General features: G+C 38.7%; 1 protein-coding gene across 1 annotated transcript in view; it reads right to left on the bottom strand.

Moving 5' to 3' along the window:
- Nucleotides 1-6165, bottom strand: part of LOC103662855 (SPHK1 interactor, AKAP domain containing) — a 129351-nt gene extending 123186 nt beyond the window's left edge. The window contains exon 1 of the mRNA XM_008690562.2: nucleotides 6079-6165. Coding sequence (XP_008688784.2) covers nucleotides 6079-6165 — 87 coding nt within the window. The remainder of the gene's footprint in view (nucleotides 1-6078) is intronic.
- Nucleotides 6166-17758: the final 11593 nt, after the last annotated feature.

Here is a 17758-nt window from a genome sequence, read left to right as displayed (position 1 = left end):
GAAGTCTCCAAACAGACTGGCTTTTGGAATAAGAAGCTGAATCACATTCAAACTGCCAAAGAAGCCACAACTGATAGTTTTAAACAAAGTCTCCCACCTAAGATGACTGAATTGGCCTTTTCCGAGAATGACCTCGCGTGTAGTACATGACGCCCCACCTGTCCATCTCGGTGTGAATCAGGCTGCTCTCACGCCAAGAGACGTGCAGGATTTGGACCTGCTTTTGCTGAAAGCACAGGAAATCAGTCCCACCAGAGCCCTCGTTAGCTGCACTCTGGCCTCAGTGCAACTGTGGCCTCCCAGGTGTCAATGTGGTCAGTGCATAAAGAAGTTTCCTTAGGTGGTCAGGGATTCTGTGGCTGGCTTTGAAGATGCAACTGGCTGAATCTGAATGCATGGACTTCTTTTGCTACTTTGTCTCCTAGCTCGTCTTCCCAGTGACCTCAGTGGCACCACCACTCATGGATGTTCCAGCTTAAATAGACAGAACTCGTGGTTCAGTTTAACTCTCACTGCTGGGGAGTCCTGATCTTGACTTCCACACCTGTGTCTCTTCCCACTGCCTGGATGCAGGTTCGGCCTCTCCTCTTCCCCGCTCCCCTACCGGCATCAAGTATGCCCCTCCTGGCATCCCAGATTCCAGTCTCCCTTTGCTCGAAGGAATTCTTTTAGAACTACTAAATTAGCTTTCTTCAAATAGCACTTTTAGTAAGACAATTCTGCATTTATTTTCTATAAAATCTCTCTCTTTCTTCAATACCTCTGATTACTCCTGCAGAATGGCAATAAAACGGGACACCTAGCCATTTGACATAACTTAGCTAGGCCATTCTGGTGTAAGGAGCTGGGTCTGAAGACCACTGCCAGGTTGCGTGGCCAGAAGAGAGTGTTTATAGAGTTGTGAGTGCTGCATACTCCAGGGTGAAAAGCCTAGTATCTTCTTTCTGTAGAAAGGTGAATATGCCCAATTATGCTGATTTTGTTTTTAATTTTATTTATATATTTACATTTTTTAAAGTTCTTCCTTCCTGTAAGGAATCGACTTCTAGAAGCACAGACTATTACAGCTATTTTCTATCACGTGCCTCCTGGAAGTACTGATGAGGTGTTTGGCCCAGAGCAATACAATTCTGACTAATAAAAATGTCTTTGGAGATATAGATCAGATCCCGAGAAAGCCTCCCAATTTATATGTCTATGCCTGCACACATTAATTGAATTGTTTTTGTTAATTACATGCCATCAAGATGATATGAGCTTAGATGAAAGTGTATTTTACAGGATAAGACGAGGCATCCTGGGATATCCCTTCTGACAACTCTTCAGAGGTTTCTGTGCCACTGTTGACAACAAATTTAACTCAATTTAAAGGAGGCCAGTCATGGGAAAGAATGCTTTTGAAGCTTCAAAGAGATGATCAGATATCATATTAAGATCAAACTCTGCCTCTGGGAAACTGAAGTCTTTTCACTCTGCTGCCTTTGGTAAGTCCAGGTTTAATGTGGATTTAATTAACATGACATAAAAAGAGAAGGATATTTGGGGTGTTGATTTTTGCCCAACAATTCTTCCGTCACATGAATCCTATTCAGAGACTTGATTCCACTATATCCTAAAGTGCAGATCTTCAGTCCCATGAAGTGAAGCAAAGATTGAAAATGTCCAGCTACTGTGGAAATGTGACATCGAGTATAATGCTTTCAAAGTAGAAGAAAATTTAACCGAGATTCAACATAATGAGGGGACAGTGCACGCTACCTCAGATTAGTTTTTAAATTCTATTTAAATAAATTTTACCCTGTGTAAAGATTATTCATTTGGAATCAGCTCATATTTATGGAACATCAACTGTATGTGCTAAGAATTTACACAAAGCAGGGCGCCTGGGTGGCTCACCTGGTTCAGCATCCGACTCTTGGTTTCGGCTCAGGTTATGATCTCGTGTCATGGGTCAAGAGTTTGAGCACTACGTTGGGCTCTGCACTCAGTAGGGAGTCTGCTGGAAGATTCTCTCTCTCCCTCTCCCTCTACATCTCCCCCACAATCACACACATGCTCTGCTCACTCTCTCTTTCTCAAATAAACGTATCTTAAAAAGAAAGAAAGAAAGAAAGAACTTACCCAAACCTTTTTGCATATAAACGTCACACCAACCCTAAGACATCTGAGTCAGAGAAGTTATGTCACTGGCCTAAGATCACACAGTAAAAGAGAAATCTGGGCTCTAACTCAGATCTTCGGATTCCAAGTACAGCTTTGTCATGTGGCATCCTACTGCCTCTTAGAGATAACAGATTTTGATTTATTATAAAGAGAATATGAAGGTTTTTTTATTTAGTGTCTAACAGATATAAAATGATAACATTTATAATTATTTAACTCATTTAATGGAAAATCCCTATGATTCAGTTTAACAATAGTGATTGTATTTGTCTTATAAGAAGGATCGGTCCTATGAGAAGGGGTAACATCATTCAAGAGGTACCACAGAGGGCTCCACTCGCCACCAGCTACTCTTTCCTATTTTTTTCCTGCAATATTTTGCAATTCCAGCATTTTAAACACATGATTTTGGAGCATCACACTGCACACCTTAAGACTTTCCCCGAGTTCAGAGCTCAGTCAATTATGGTGACAAAGAGTATAGCTCACATTGCAACTTGGATGGATTGATAGTGTCTGCTTGGAGCTTCAAGAGGAGTCGGATTCTGAACTCAAGTCCGGGTCCAATAGGTTCAATGATCAGTGTAAATTAAGGGAGGGGGTGATAGTACTGGTTCAGCAATAGTAGTAGTTAAGTAAAAACAGGTTTTACTTGTCACAACTATATTAACTTCCACAATCACTACTACCTCAGAGAGAATTTATCTGATAACTTTCCTAGCATTTAGAGGAATGGAAGAAGAAAGAAAAAGGATCATTCTGAAGCTCGAGCTGGTTATATAACCATATAATTTATTATATGCATACCAGGGCACTTCTGAGAGCAAAAGGGGGTCTATTCACAAAACGTGAGGATAATATAATTAACCTACGACTGGTGGTACGGTCATCTTAGCTCTGGGGAAAGGGAGTCCCTTAAGGAGTTCCTTCTTCAAATAAGTCCACCTCAATCTTTTTCTAATGCCATGGCTTTTTCACAGCTGTGGCTCCCAGCAACTATACTTCCCCAGCAGCAAAAAGGAACTGAAGCAATTGCACATGCGTAAGATTCCTGAAACCCTTGGAGATTCACTGTGACACACAGGAGAGAAATTCAGTCAATTTGCAATTTTTCAGAGGCTGATTATCCAACTAGTGCATTATCTTCCAGACCCTTGTTTTATTTCTTCCACCACTTAATTTAGCAATACGTCAGTTCTGATAAGAAGGTTTGATGGGGAAGAAGATGAGGCTATTACATAAAATCAATTTGGGGAATTACCAATAGATTTCAATTATCCATGGTACTCTTATTGAAGGTTGATTGACTGAGAACCATGGTGATTCAGCTGGACAACCTTGCTATTACTAAGATAGAGCTCTCCTTGTCTTTTTGTCTCTTTGAATACACATTGTATGTGCATTTATAGATTCTCACTTGTCATTGTCTGTGATTAACAAGATTTGCTTTTTCAAACTGATCAATGTTCACTTAAGTCAGTTTGCAGTAATATATAATAATGAAATAAAAGCATGAACTCATTCAATATTCAATGTCTTGTTATCGAGGGCCTACGTTCCAGATATAAAACAGAAAACAATAGTGAGCTACTCTTCTGAAGGGAAGAAAAACATGTAGAGCTCACATGGTATATACCATTTAAAGAGAACATTTAAAATGAAAGGAATGCGCTCTGAACATTAGAGAGATGCTCCAGGACACAAAGGTGTTAACTTCTCCTGCATTAATTTGTAGCAGCCCTTCCTAAATTAGTTTGGTAATCAACCTAATTCACTCATTCAAATCTTGATCATACTTCAAAGCCCAAATTAAGATCCAATTCTCTTTCTGAAGACTGTTGTCTGTTTCAGGTCCAGAGTCTCTCTCTGTTCTTTGTTATAAATGCTCACAATATTCATTTTTCCCATAATTGATACTATATTCAGATATTACTGTATAGTTATCTCACGTAATTATTTAACTTATGAATTATACTTGACTTTTCACATGAGAAACCAGCATTATCTCCCAAACCAGACTATAAATATATATGTATTCTTGTATCTCTCCCCAAGATCTAACAGAATTTTGAATGTATTTATACCATATGAAATTGCCTATAATTGATCATTTTTAATCTGTAAGGAGGAAAATTTCACATGGTTCAACCTACTAACAGAAATGAATATGATGACTTCTTTTCCCAGAAAAAAAAAATGTAGCCGAGGTAACAGAGCATAAACTACTAACTCTCTCAGCATGGTGATGCATGTATCGAATTATTTTCTGGTACCGTGTACTTATTGAAAAATTGTTCTGTAGAATAATGTTACTCATAGTCTTTCTTCTGAGTGCTTACGTTATGCCAGGCACCATTCTAAACATTTCACATCTAATAGCTCACTGATCCCCACCTGTCACCTTCCTTTTTCAAACGAGCAAATCGAGGCATGAAGAGGTAAGATAATTTGCTTGAGATAACACAACTAGTAATGATCGAACTGGGTGTCAAATTCAGGCAGTCTGGTTTCAATCCTTAATTTAAATAGCACATGGACTTTAATCAATAGAAATCAAGTTATTTAAAAATTAGAATAAATGAAAAATCATTTAGCTTTGGGAAATGCAGAGCATCTGGTCCAGACTGTAATTTGGAGTTGCACAGTTGAACAGGACATACCCCAAGGCTTGAAGACCTGCAGTTTTAGCTCTTATAGAAGTAACTCAAAATCATTTTGAATTACAGTACCTCAGTTTTCTGCATTAAAAATGGAAATTTATAGCACTGACTCTTCTACAAGAATTGTATAAGAGGAGAATGAATAATAGATCATATAACACATGAAAATTAGAGCCTTTCACTGATTAGATCAGTTTATTTTTATATTCGGTTATGAATATATGCATACAAATACTTTGTAAAATTATGTTTAATGCTACTTTTCTATAATCCATATATGTTGTCTAACACAAATATGTCTGTGTCATTTTCTTTGGTTCTTGAAAATGATATAAACACCACACAAGCAGATGATAAATAAGGCTGCTTAACTGGGTGCAGTAATCAATCAATACACATATGCATACATAATGTACATTATGTATACATAAATTATATATACATATACACTACACGACAGGTTTATTAATAGAATTTGTCTTGATTTGCACCTATGACTATTTTTTATAATTTAGCCTTTTTTAAACAATTCATGAAATAATTAGATACCAGTGTGGTATCTTCTAAGGTTGGATGGGAAGAAACACATCTTCCTCTGGAATTCCACAGCAAATAGTAACAAAAGCTTTACGTGGGAAATCGGATGTTTTGCTTTAAGTTTCTGGGCCTTAGGTTGGGTTGACTCGAAAAATGAAGCAGATGAATTTATGTTGTTCAAATGACAACTTTCAGCAACTGTGTTAAAGCAAGGTTTGTTTCTTAGTTCTAAACTCAGTAATATTCTAGGAAATGTAATTCCGCTTCTCATAATAAAATAAACCAAGCACACCCTTCTCTTTAAGAAAGTGTCAGAAGGAGAACAGCCCTGAGTGTTTCTAGGATGCAGACCTAAGTGCTTCCTAGAATAAAGTGAGCCGCCCAAAACCTGGGAGGATTTCTCTGAAAAGAGAGGCAGGGAGAAGCTGTTACCCATGGCCAAGTTTGCAAAAAGAGGTGGAAGGTTTGATGGACCCACGGGTCAGGCTTATAATTTTCAAGCCATACCTATCAGAACTGCTTGCGTTTTCTGATCGTTTTCATGAATTAAGTTTTTAGGGACACCAGAGGTTCACCAGGCGGGCAAACTGGGCCATGCTGTTCTTTGGTGTTGGTGGTGTTGCTGCTGTTTTCTGCTTTAGAAAAAGTACTTGGAGAGTCAAACTACACTAGTGTTCAAGTTCAATCGGGGAGAAGAGAGCGTGGTAGGCAAGGTTACCTTCTTGCAGGCTGTGATGGAGCTCCCCACGCCGCCTCTCCCACTGCCGCCGGCGCTCCCCTCCCGTGGCGCAGACACCTCGTACATCAGCAGTGACTCCAAATTGCTGTCGTGGCCCAAACGCAAAGGAGAACACACGAGTGAGTCATCTCCATATTCAGGACAGAAGAAACACCATGTGGTGTATCCAACGCCCCCTTCTCAGATTGCACGGAACACTGCAAACCCCGCTGACCCTGACATTTCTGGGGCTTCACTCCGTTAATATGTGGAGCCACTGTGAGCACTTCTCTTGGGAATGAGAAACTGCAATCCGGTGACTTCCCGCCCTGCTTATGTGGACACAGTGCCTCTGCCGGACTTCCAGCCCTGCTAGTTTTTCTTAAGCAAGCAGTTGTAAAACCCAAATAATGCTTTTTGTTTGCCACATTAATTCTGCTCGGAATTAAAAATGTAAAAATATTCATCTTATTTCTTGAAAGGCGTGACAAAACATAATTTTAATCAGGAGGCAGGGCAGTACCATGAAAAGAATGTGGGCTTCAGAAAAAGGCACGTCATCTCTTTAGATCTCTGTGGCTGGAGGCATTACCTTAACTTCTCTGCCTCCAAAATTCTAGACTTCTCTCCCTTCCCCCATGTCTAATTGAAATCATTACCAATCCTGCTTTTCATGATATGACGGGAGCTTTTGAATTCAGTCCAATTGAAATACAAAAAGCCCTCTGGATCTATGGATTTCTAAATATTTCTCTTCCGAAAACGTGAAAATTAGGAATTAAAAAAAAAAATGCATGAGTATCTGAGGTCACACATTTTATTTTTGTTGTTCTTGACCACGAAGAATATGTACAACTCCTCAAAAGACATTTTTTGTAATAAGATCTAATAAAACTTTATGTAATTATCAAGTCAACATTTAAAAATTTTCTCTTAAAAGAAACAGCAAATAAAAGATCAGTTAAACAATGCATTTCCAACTAATATATAACCCTCATGCTTTAAGTTCTAAATTAGTCAGTTTTCATTACGTTGCAATTATACGTAAGTCAGAAATACATAAATGTAGTCTGTTAGCATTTCCATTATTAATTACTATGAATGGCTTTTTTTTAATGACTGCTGATGGTGTATATAACAGATCACATATTCAGTTAAAAATTACACAGAGTAATTCAAGGAAAATCTGTTTTATTTTTATTTCAAATTTTCATATATTATTTTCTGAGAAACTGCCACCATGAGGACTAGAATGAGCTTAATTTAAGTGGAAGGAGAGCACTCATGTTAATCTTTGCTTAACTGGGAAAAGGCAGTGGAAAGAAACAGGAAAGGAGGCTGGTGCTTGTGTCCAGATCCCTAGCTACTCTGTGGCCTAGCCTCTCTGGATCTGTCTCTTCATTTATAAATGAACGTTGGGAGTAAAATCTATGGCCCTGTCCAGCACTAAAAATCACTTGCAAAATATCATGGGGAGCCCAAGCCCTATTTTTACAGGTGTCTCACAACGTGGGGCCTATAATTTTTTAGCTGCCGCTTAGGTGTGACTATACCTCACACCCAACTGCAGATACCACTCTGCTTTCCTGGCCTTAGGGCAGTTTGGCTCTTACCTAAATGCCAAACATTTATCATTGGTAGGTTCCAAACCACTTCTATGTGAAAGGTAAGCCCACAGACCAAGCTAACTCGGATCTGCAATAACTTGGCTCATGAGGAAATTGTACTTTTCAGGGTTAGGACATCTCCCATTTCTCTCTATGGGGTTAACAACCTTAGGAGTGAGAAGGAAGCAGGCTGAGAAGTAAGGTTGAGACAGATCTGATACAAAACAGGGTAGGAAAAGAGCTTCAGTAATCTCTGATTGCTCCAGAGGGGAATGACATCTGCCTTGGGGAGAATTCATTAGGTCCAAAGGAAGGGTTAATGGGAACACAGAAAAAAGTAAAAGATCACCCATAGAAATTCCTCTTTTCCCCATAAAGCACGTTGTATATGACTGTACGTAGACAAGGTGCTACAGTAATTTTCATGCATAAAAAAATGTAAGGACTGCTGTGTTAGTCTGGAGGAAGGAAGAAACGACAAGTCTACCCACATATGCCTTTGTATGAAATCCCATCTGCCTTTAAGATGAGTGTGAGCTCTCAGTTGGAAATGAAGATGAGGAAGGACTTTGAAAGTACTGTTTGCCTGTAAGTTTTACTCCATTTGTCCTAATGCTAAGTCTGTATAGCACTAATACAGAAACTGATGTTAAATATATATGTGCACCTGTATTATTTATTTATTTATTTATTTATTTATTTATTTATTTATTTATTTATTATTGTGAGAATTAAACAAGGTAGTAGACTCACATTAGTGGGAGTAAAATCAGTGCATCACCTGACAGAGGTGACATAGGTCCACTGCACCAATATTCAAAGCGAAAGCAACTTCTAGTCCCCAGAAACACATTATAAATCAATTTCGTGATGCCTAATATACAAAACTACATGTAGAGAGGCTTCTCTTTTAAACCATATGACATGGGTGTGAGTTCCCAGTAAGTGGCTTGACAACACAGCCCAATCTGTTCCCCATGCCTTTGGGATGGAGATGGAATTTTTAGCGTATTTGCAAAGATGCTGTCCTTGGTCTCTGGAGAAGCAGAACACTGGCTGCTACAGGATGAGGCAGAGACAGCAACATGAGACTCCTGCATTTATCAAAATGAGTACAAATTGACATTAAAAGAACTGCTGTCAAGATACAGTAGAGCCTTATACGTTGCTCCTAATGGCGAAGTCTACAAGTTCTTCCCTGGGACGTTTTCTTTGATTTTGACAAACGTTGACAACATTTCTTAAGCACATCCTTTCAGGCTGGTTTCATGATGAAACTGCTAAATGTGTTTCAATGAGGAGGCAGATCAAGGTGGAAAAGGAGGCACAAAAGCAGAGTTTGAAGTAGTGACTTTAAAAATATGACGGGAAGAGAAGTAGGCTCCCTTACAGAAAATACCATATGTGAGTGAGGTGCTGAGTTACCACCAGAGGGCAATCATTAAGGTCTCATGCAGAGCAAATAAGCAGGTCACCGTCAGTAGTGACAACGGCTTAGGGATTGTCAATGACTTCTCCGGAGAGAGAAGTGTCCTGTCACTGGAAATCAAGTTGTCTATATGTTGTTACTCAAAGTTTGGTCTGTGAACCAATAGCATTGCTATCACTTAGGAGCTGGTTACAAGAATTCAGGTCTCTCCCTAGAACTACCAAATCAGAATCTGCATTTTAACATTCAACCCGCGGGATTCACCTGCCCATTAAAATTTGAGAAGCATTTATCTGACATGTTAAATTAGATAAATATTCCCATTTGCCCCTGAATCCTTGCACATGGCATTTCTTCTTTGAAGAACACCCATCCAGGCCCCCTCCTTCCTCCTGAATAATATCTACTCTACCTTTTGGGTGTCCATTTATAAATCACCTCTTGCACCTCTCTCCTCCCCAAGGAGGTCACTACTCCTCTCCAATGTATCTGCAATGCCTCATGCAAACACAAAAACACACACTCCTACCACTCCCCATATTCCCAAACTTACCGTAACCCAAGAAGTGGGAAGGAACCCTTCTTGTGTGTTCCAATAGCATCCTGTACCATGTCCTGTTACAGCATTTGTCAAATGGCACATAATTTTATAATATTTGTCTGTCTCCCCTTTAGGCTGAAAATATTGAAAGAACCCAGGCCTGTTAGGACGGAGAACAGAGCCAGGCAGCGGTGGGTGCTGAATTAGTACTTATTAATGTTGTTTGTTCTTACCTTTCTGAACATCCTGGTGGACATCAAAAGATTAGGCACAAAAGAGTGTTTGAATTCAATGCTAAATTTTACGCTAAATTTTCTGTAGTGGTGACAGATGGTGAGATAAACCACATCTGAGGACATCATTTAAAGAGTTTCCCAGGATAGTTCTAATGAAAAGGGATCCTGCTGCTATTGTTGTTCAAATGTCAAGAAAACAAAGTGTAAAGTTAAAATAAATTTAGCAGATTCTAAAAGGTAAGATTTGTTCTTTTCTCCTGCCCACTTATAGAATGTTTGCAGTAAAATGTAGTAATTAGCATTCCTTTGATTATCTCTATCCTATTAAGGATATTTACTCTTGAGCTTTATACTAAAGCCTTTCATCTCAACACTGGAGAAGAAATAAAGGCTCGCATCTTTCAGAAGAGATCGTTAAAAAGGAATTGGGATAGTCTCATTAAATTCAATTTAATGACATGCCACCACTAAGAATTTAGAGGACTTTAAAACACAACTCCACGTGATTCATATTGAAAGTGTACTCAAGTCAATGTCCTTATTTTACTCTCAGCCCAAGGGATTAACTTGTTCCATGAAGCTCAGAGGTTTAGGTTAGTCTTTCAAAAACCGATTTGCTTTTAAAATCACATGATATTTGTTTCTCTTACCTTCATCTTCTTTTTTTTTTTTAATTTTTAAATTTTTTCCTCTGTATTTAAATTCAATTAGCCAACATATAGTACATCATTAGTTTTTGGTGTAGTGTTCAATGATGGGCATTAAGAAGGGCACATGATGTGATGACCACTGGTGATATACACAACTAATAAATCATTGAACATTACCTTCACCTTCTGCCCAGTCTATTGACAAAGGCTCTCTCCTTGACCAAACTTCCGTCAGGCTCCCCCAAGTGTCTTTTCAATTAGATCTTGACCTTGAACTGCAGCCCTGCCCTTGACCCACTGAGCCATTTTTAGCAAAGAATCCTGGTAAGTCAGTGTAGCAAGAATCTCTCCACCCTTGACATCTGTCCTCATCCCCCACCCTTGATAGATATGTCCTTGGTTGGCCTTTAGCAAGAATACTTGTTAGGCCGTTTTAGCAAGGATCCCCCTACCTTTGGTATTTCCACTTAGTACACTGATCCCCCAGTCTGCCTATTGGATATAAGTCCCTATTTGTCCCTGTTTTATGTGGAGCTGAGCTCAGTATTCTATACTGATGTCTTTCTCCCCTACTGCAGTAACTCAAATAAAATCTGACTTGCATTTTCAGCAAGTGTTTGGTGAAAAAGGTTTTGTTTACAATGTGTGCTCTTATACTCTTCTGCTCCTTCTCTGGTTTTATGTCCTAGGTATGAAGTCCCTTTTCTCTTTTACTTTTCTTTCTTTTCTTTTCTTTTTTTTCTTTTTTTTTCCTGCTTCTTTACTCATGTTTTTCTTTCCTAGGTTGGAGACATCAGAGCATGATTTTCTTATCATGCCATCCATACAAATTAAATATGTCACCAGTTCAATCAGTGGCTGAAAGACATGAATGGTCCTTATTAATTCTGTAAGACTTCAGTAAGCTTATCAGAAGAAACAACTATCCAAATTTTGAAAATGTTTAGGAACACTGTTAAATGTCCTGTTTCAATATTTAAAGGCAACTGAGTAACTATAGAATGGTGAATTCCAGAGTTTCCCATCTCCTGGGCCAGTGAAATAACAATAAAAACAGCAATAAGATTATAAAGTGGCCATCCTTTTATTCCCAATTAGAAATTAAAAAAAAAAAAAATCTGTACCTCTCCTTTTACCATAATGCTTCAGAGAAAGAACATTTTAACAATGTAACAAGAAACTATGATAGGTTATTTACGAATGAAGAATATTTCCTTTTAAGAAAAGATAGTTGACACACTTTACTATCATTTTGTCCTCAAATCAGTGAAACTGTTGTTGCAGACCTAAGTTTGGGTACTAACAAATGATAATAAGCAGAATATAAACAGCTTATTCATTATTAATCATAAAACAAGTAGCTTATTCTTAGCAAAAATAGTGGCTTCAAATTAGCTATACTCTAATTTAATTTTGATTAATAAAAAAAAAAAAAAACCCACAAACAAGGGTGCCTGGATGGCTCAGTCGGTTAAGTGTCTGCCTTTGGCTCAGGTCATGATCCCAGAGTCCTGGTTGAGATCAAGCCCAGTGTTGGGCTCCCTGCTCAGTGGGGAGTCTGTTTCTCCCCTGCTTATGTTCACACTCTCTCTCTCTCTCTCTCCCACAGTCACACCTGTGCACACATTTTCTCTCAAATAAATAAATAAAATCTTTTAAAAAAAATAAACAAAAAAGACACATGATTTTAGCATAGTTAATTCATTTGGAATACAATTTGTACACCAACAGCTAGTGATTTCTCTATTTTCAGTATTAGTTGGCCTGAAATCTTTCATCCTGAGAAATTAAATTGAAAATTACTCAATAGAGACTTTTCATTCAGGCAACTCTCAAATCTATCAGATATACCCAGTGAAATAAACCTCATCATATGTAGATACTGTGCAAAAATAAGTAGATTATGATAGAAAAGACAGTCCACTTCTTTGTATAAGAAAAGGCATAGACTGTTGAATACAGTGTTATTTGTATATATATATATATATATATATGAAAATAAATATATTGAACAATATCTTAAATGTCAGATGCTGTGCTTTGTAAATCTATATATTATCTCTAAGAAAAGGGGTGATAGCAAGTAATGTCCTCATGAATTTAATCACTACTATGGAGTTTATTAGCTTTGGACTTTAAAAAGTTGTGTCACAATCTCAAGTTCCACCAAGACCCCAAGAAATCATTTTAAAACTATATCTTCTTGTTCAGAAAAGAGGATCAGGCAAAACAGCATGATAGCTTAGCTTCCTTTTTTCTTTTTGTTAATGAGGGCTATAGGGAAATTTTGCAAGAGAAACATCCTGCAAATGGTGTTTGCAAAAAGACTATTTTAATGTAAAGCAAAAAGTACACATCGCTGTTGCTAAGTTAGTGTTGCATGAATATGTATTTATCCATGAAGACTATTAGATGCTTCCTATTGAAGTATTTATCCCTACATGATTTGTTTCTAAAAAAAAAGTCTTAAATGTTTCCATGGTCAAAACACTTTATGTATGTCACTCCATTCTGCTGCATCTAGACTTTTCAGATACATTCAGAATACATTACAGTAACCTCCTCAGCTCCCAAGGATTTCTGTTCTTCCACCAAACCACCTGGCCAAATGCTGTATAAAATCTTCTCTATGTTACTTTTAACAACAATTATTATCATTTAATGAATAGTGGGTGCTTAGAGCTCTAAGAAATATTTTACTGAGTCTTTTAATTATACCCCTTTTATAGATGAGAAATCAGGATTAGAGGCTAACATAATAGGATCCAAGGTTATATTACTTGTAAATAATTGATTTGCGATTTCACCTGCTTCTCTTAGCACTCTGTCATGTTTTTTTCCACTGTAATCTCTCATATTCCATCCAATCCTTTCCTTCTATGACCATGACATCCAAAGGAGTTCTAATGCAGCCACAGCCCAATGCTTTGGTATTTGAGAAACCCAAATTCAGGTTTCCACTCTACCACTTATTACCTGGGTAGAATTGGAAGAGTGCCTGGATGGCTTTCAGTTGAGTGTCTGACTCTTGATTTCAGCGCAGATCGTGATCACAGGATTGCGACATTGAGCCCTAAGTCAGGCTCTGCTGTGGGCATAGAGCCTGCTTAAGATTCTCTCTGCCCCTCCCACACACCTGCTCCCTCTCTAAAAAAAAACAAGAAAGAAAAAAGAGAAAAGAATTGGACCTGTTACTGAAACCTTTCTAAGCCTTGGTTTCCTCATCTGTAAAAATGTAGATTATAATAGAAGCTTTGCCACGAAACTGTTGTGGTGGTTAAATAGGATTATTCTTGTAAACCAGTAATGTAATGTTGGCATAGGGTGAGCACTCAATATTAAATTGAGAAATGATATCACATTAAACCCTGTAAGTTAATTTATTCTTAAGAGTTTCCCTATTGGATTTTCAGTACTTTTTAAAAATATATTTATTTATTTATTTATTTGAGAGAGAGAGAGAGAATGAACACAGCAGGGAGGGGCAGAGGGAGAGGGAAAGAGTCTTAAGCAAACTCCCCACTGAGTATGGAGCCCGATACAGGGCTCGATCTCACAACCCTGAGATCACGACCTGAGCTGAAACTAGGAGTCAGAGGCTTAACCAACTGCACCATCCAGACACCCCTCAGTACATTTTTGATATTAAATTAAATATAACATATGCAGACCTTTTGAATAAATGCACAAATACTCCTTACAGTGACATTTCTCTTTTCTGTTCTCAGACCTAGGTTTTGAAAATATATACAATAAAGATTTTCATACTTATGCTGACTCTTGACTATTTTCACAAGATTATAAAATGAAGAATAATTAAGGCTTTTTTAAATCCAAGAAAACACAGAATTCATTCAAGTAGTCTAAAACTGTACAAAGATGTGACCCATTCAGGCACAGTTTTGCATCTACCAACATGGGAAAATATCCAGAAAATTGAAGCAAAGTCACGAAGCTTACAAAAGACTAATCAGACATTGGTGAAAATCTGATTTGAAAGTGTTTCTAGGGAAAAGTAGCTGTATTGCCAAAATGCTACTTTAGTTGAAAAAAAATTTAATAAGATTACCTTAATAAATGCATAAGAGTAATTTTTCTAAGGTATTTTTATATTTCCCCCTGTGTTTCTGTTTGCCTGCTTCATTTGCTTGCGAAAACCTTTTTTCTCAAGATACTGGGAGTTAGGCTTCCATGGAGCCCTGCCTCAGTTATCACAAACATCACATCATGAAACAGAAATAAAGAACCGTTACTAGAGGGGTGGGATCTGGATTCAACTATGCATGCTGGAGATGATAGGTAGATAGATTTTTTTTTTTTTTTAATTTGAGACAGTGAGAGAACAAGAGAGCAAGCAGGAGCGGGGGAGGGGAGAGAAAGAACAAGAAGCAAACTCTGTACTGAGCAGGGAGCCTGACATGGGAATCTATCCCAAGATCCCGGGATCATGACCTGAGCCAAAGGCGAACGCTTAATCGACTGTGCCACCCAGGCGCCCCTGGACATTTATATTTAAATTCAGTTATATGAAGGGGTATCTGGGTGGCACAGTCAGTTAAACATCTGCCTTCGGCTCAAGTCATGATCTTGGGGTCCTGGGATTGAGCCCTGCTGCAAGCCAGCAAACCACATGTCAGGCTCCCTGCCCAGCAGAGAGTCTGTTTCTCCGTCTCCCTCCATCCCTGCCCCTCTTCCCTGTGCTCTCTTTCTCTCAGATAAATAATATCTTTTAAAAAAAAATGTGTGATATAATGCACGTTGCTTCTGGGAGTATATAAATTGACATGACTGCTAAGGAAAACAATTTGCACATGCTTTTCAATATTTTTACCCATGCACACCTGTCACTCAGGAATGCCCTTTATAGGAATCTATTCTAGAGCACAGATAGCAAGATAAAGTATGTACTGAGATGTTCAACTCAATATTATTAATAAAGAAAGCTGAAAATAAATAATATGTTCGCCAATAAATACACTGATAGATTTAGTATGCAGATATTAAGATCATGTCTCTTCTCCCCTCCCCCCCAAGAAAAATAGTGCAGGAAAATGTTGCTCTGTTAAATGAACACAGTTGAACACAAGATGCTATTCAAGGTCATTTCTGTGCTCAAAACTTCATGGTATGAATGCAGTTCACTTCCAGGAAAGCGGTAAGTCATTGCCATGGACTAAAAGGCCCTAATGCCTGGACTCCCTGTCCCCTCTAGGACCTCGTGTCCTCTACACTCTCCCCGTCTCCCTTCACTTGTGCTGCTGTCTTAGTGTCTTCCCTAGCCTAGAATGTTCTTTTCCTGGAGATCTGCACACTTCCCTTTATCCCTCTTTCAGGTCTTCCTCAAAGGTCTCTTCTGGTTGCGGCTTCCCCTGACCATCCTGTTTATAATTGCCACCCAGACCTCCCTATCCCTGGCTCCCGAGCTCTCCTATCCTGCTCTGTTTTTCTCAGTATCAGTATCATCTTCTAATAGTCCACTGAATGTATTTATTTACTGTTTATTATTTGTATATGTCTCTCCTCCCTGCCACCCCACCCCTGCCACAGGCCATAAACTCCACAAATGCAGAGATCTTTGTTGGTTTTTCATGATACAAGATACCTGTAGAAATCACAATTCAGGAAACAGATCTTCACCTATCAATTCAAAATGTATCACTTTCCATTTTAAGGCACATCTGTATTTTATACCGAATGAAGATGGGTTCTACAGTCTAGCTCACGTTCAATTAAAATTGCTAGAGTTTCTTTCCAAATTTGTTACTTAGTTCTTGAAGTGAGAAAGAACATCTAATTCACTACTGAACCTCACAAAATGCTCAGCACAACACCTGACAAACAGTCAGTGCTCAGTAAACACGGGAGAGTCAGCAAACGGCACCACTTAAAATCTTATCAGTCTGTCTTTGTCAGATAAAAGTAAAGACAGGCTCTCAGTTCTCACTCCATGCTTTTGTCTGTGATGGTCTACAATCGTGAAATACAAATGTTAGTGAAACTATCAGATAACTAGAAATAATCCATATAAATCAGAAAGGAAATGTCATGGTTTTTGCCAAGATGAAATTCATATAAATCATAATTGCAATATTCGGGAGCACCACAATAAATGCAGATAAAAGTAAAGACAGGCTCTCAGTTCTCACTCCATGCTTTTGTCTGTGATGGTCTACAATCGTGAAATACAAATGTTAGTGAAACTATCAGATAACTAGAAATGTCATGGTTTTTGCCAAGATGAAATTCATATAAATTATAATTGCAATATTCGGGAGCACCGCAATAAATGAAGAGATGTGACAACAGCCACACATTAAACAAATACGCCAGATGAGAAGACTGGCAGTTAATATAAACATGCCAAAACTGAAAAATTTCTTATGTCATGTGATCTAGTGAAAATTTGAGTGCATAGTGGAAGTCAGAAGACCTGAATTTGGGTCCCAAGGGCCATTCTTACTAATTTGACCTTAGGAAAGTTACTTAATCTCCCTGAGCCTCAGTTTCTTCATCTGTCAAATGGGACCAATACTAGTTCCTTTTCATGGTTTGCTGCTATTGATGGGAGAAAATCTCAGCCAATAGTAGCAGGGACACTTGACTGACATTCACTCTACCCCAGTCTTCATGACAGGACCTTTATCTTTGTCACTTCATAGCCTCACAGCATCCAGATAGGGGAGGGGCTGTTAGCCTATTACCTTCATAAGACTAAGACTCAGAGGCTTAGAATTTGCTCGGAGTCACACAGTCAATTAAGTGGCACAGTTCTAGACGCAAACCTAGATGAACTAGACCCCGGGTCTGTGCTATTTCCCAGGTGCCCGGCTGTCTTCACGTAGCACCACTTGCTTTTGCCACACGCTAACTTTCTTAAGAACTGTTTTTCTTTTGGATGTTCCCATTTTATGGGGACCTGTGGGCCCAGAGAAGAGGACTGGAGACAAGGGGTGAGGGTTCGCAAGACGGGATGTCTCTGGCTGCTGCCCCGGGCTGCATGCCTAGTCCCAAGGAAAGAGACGGGCTTCAGCCAAATGTACGGCCAGCTCCAGGTCTCCATGAACGTGGAATAAAGAAACAACTCCCTTTTGTGATTTCAGGGATGAGGAAAGCCCCACCTAACTAAAAATTTCTGCCACCTAGCAAATCTTGATGCTGGAGTCCCTGCAAATGCCTTAGAGTCAATTTAAATGAAAAGAGGTAGCAGGACTCCAGAA

Source organism: Ursus maritimus, unplaced genomic scaffold, assembly GCF_017311325.1.
Source record: "Ursus maritimus isolate PB19 unplaced genomic scaffold, ASM1731132v1 scaffold_1, whole genome shotgun sequence".
Lineage (NCBI taxonomy): Eukaryota > Metazoa > Chordata > Mammalia > Carnivora > Ursidae > Ursus > Ursus maritimus.
Note: the sequence above shows the minus strand (reverse complement) of the source record. Positions and strands in the feature narration are given on the sequence as shown.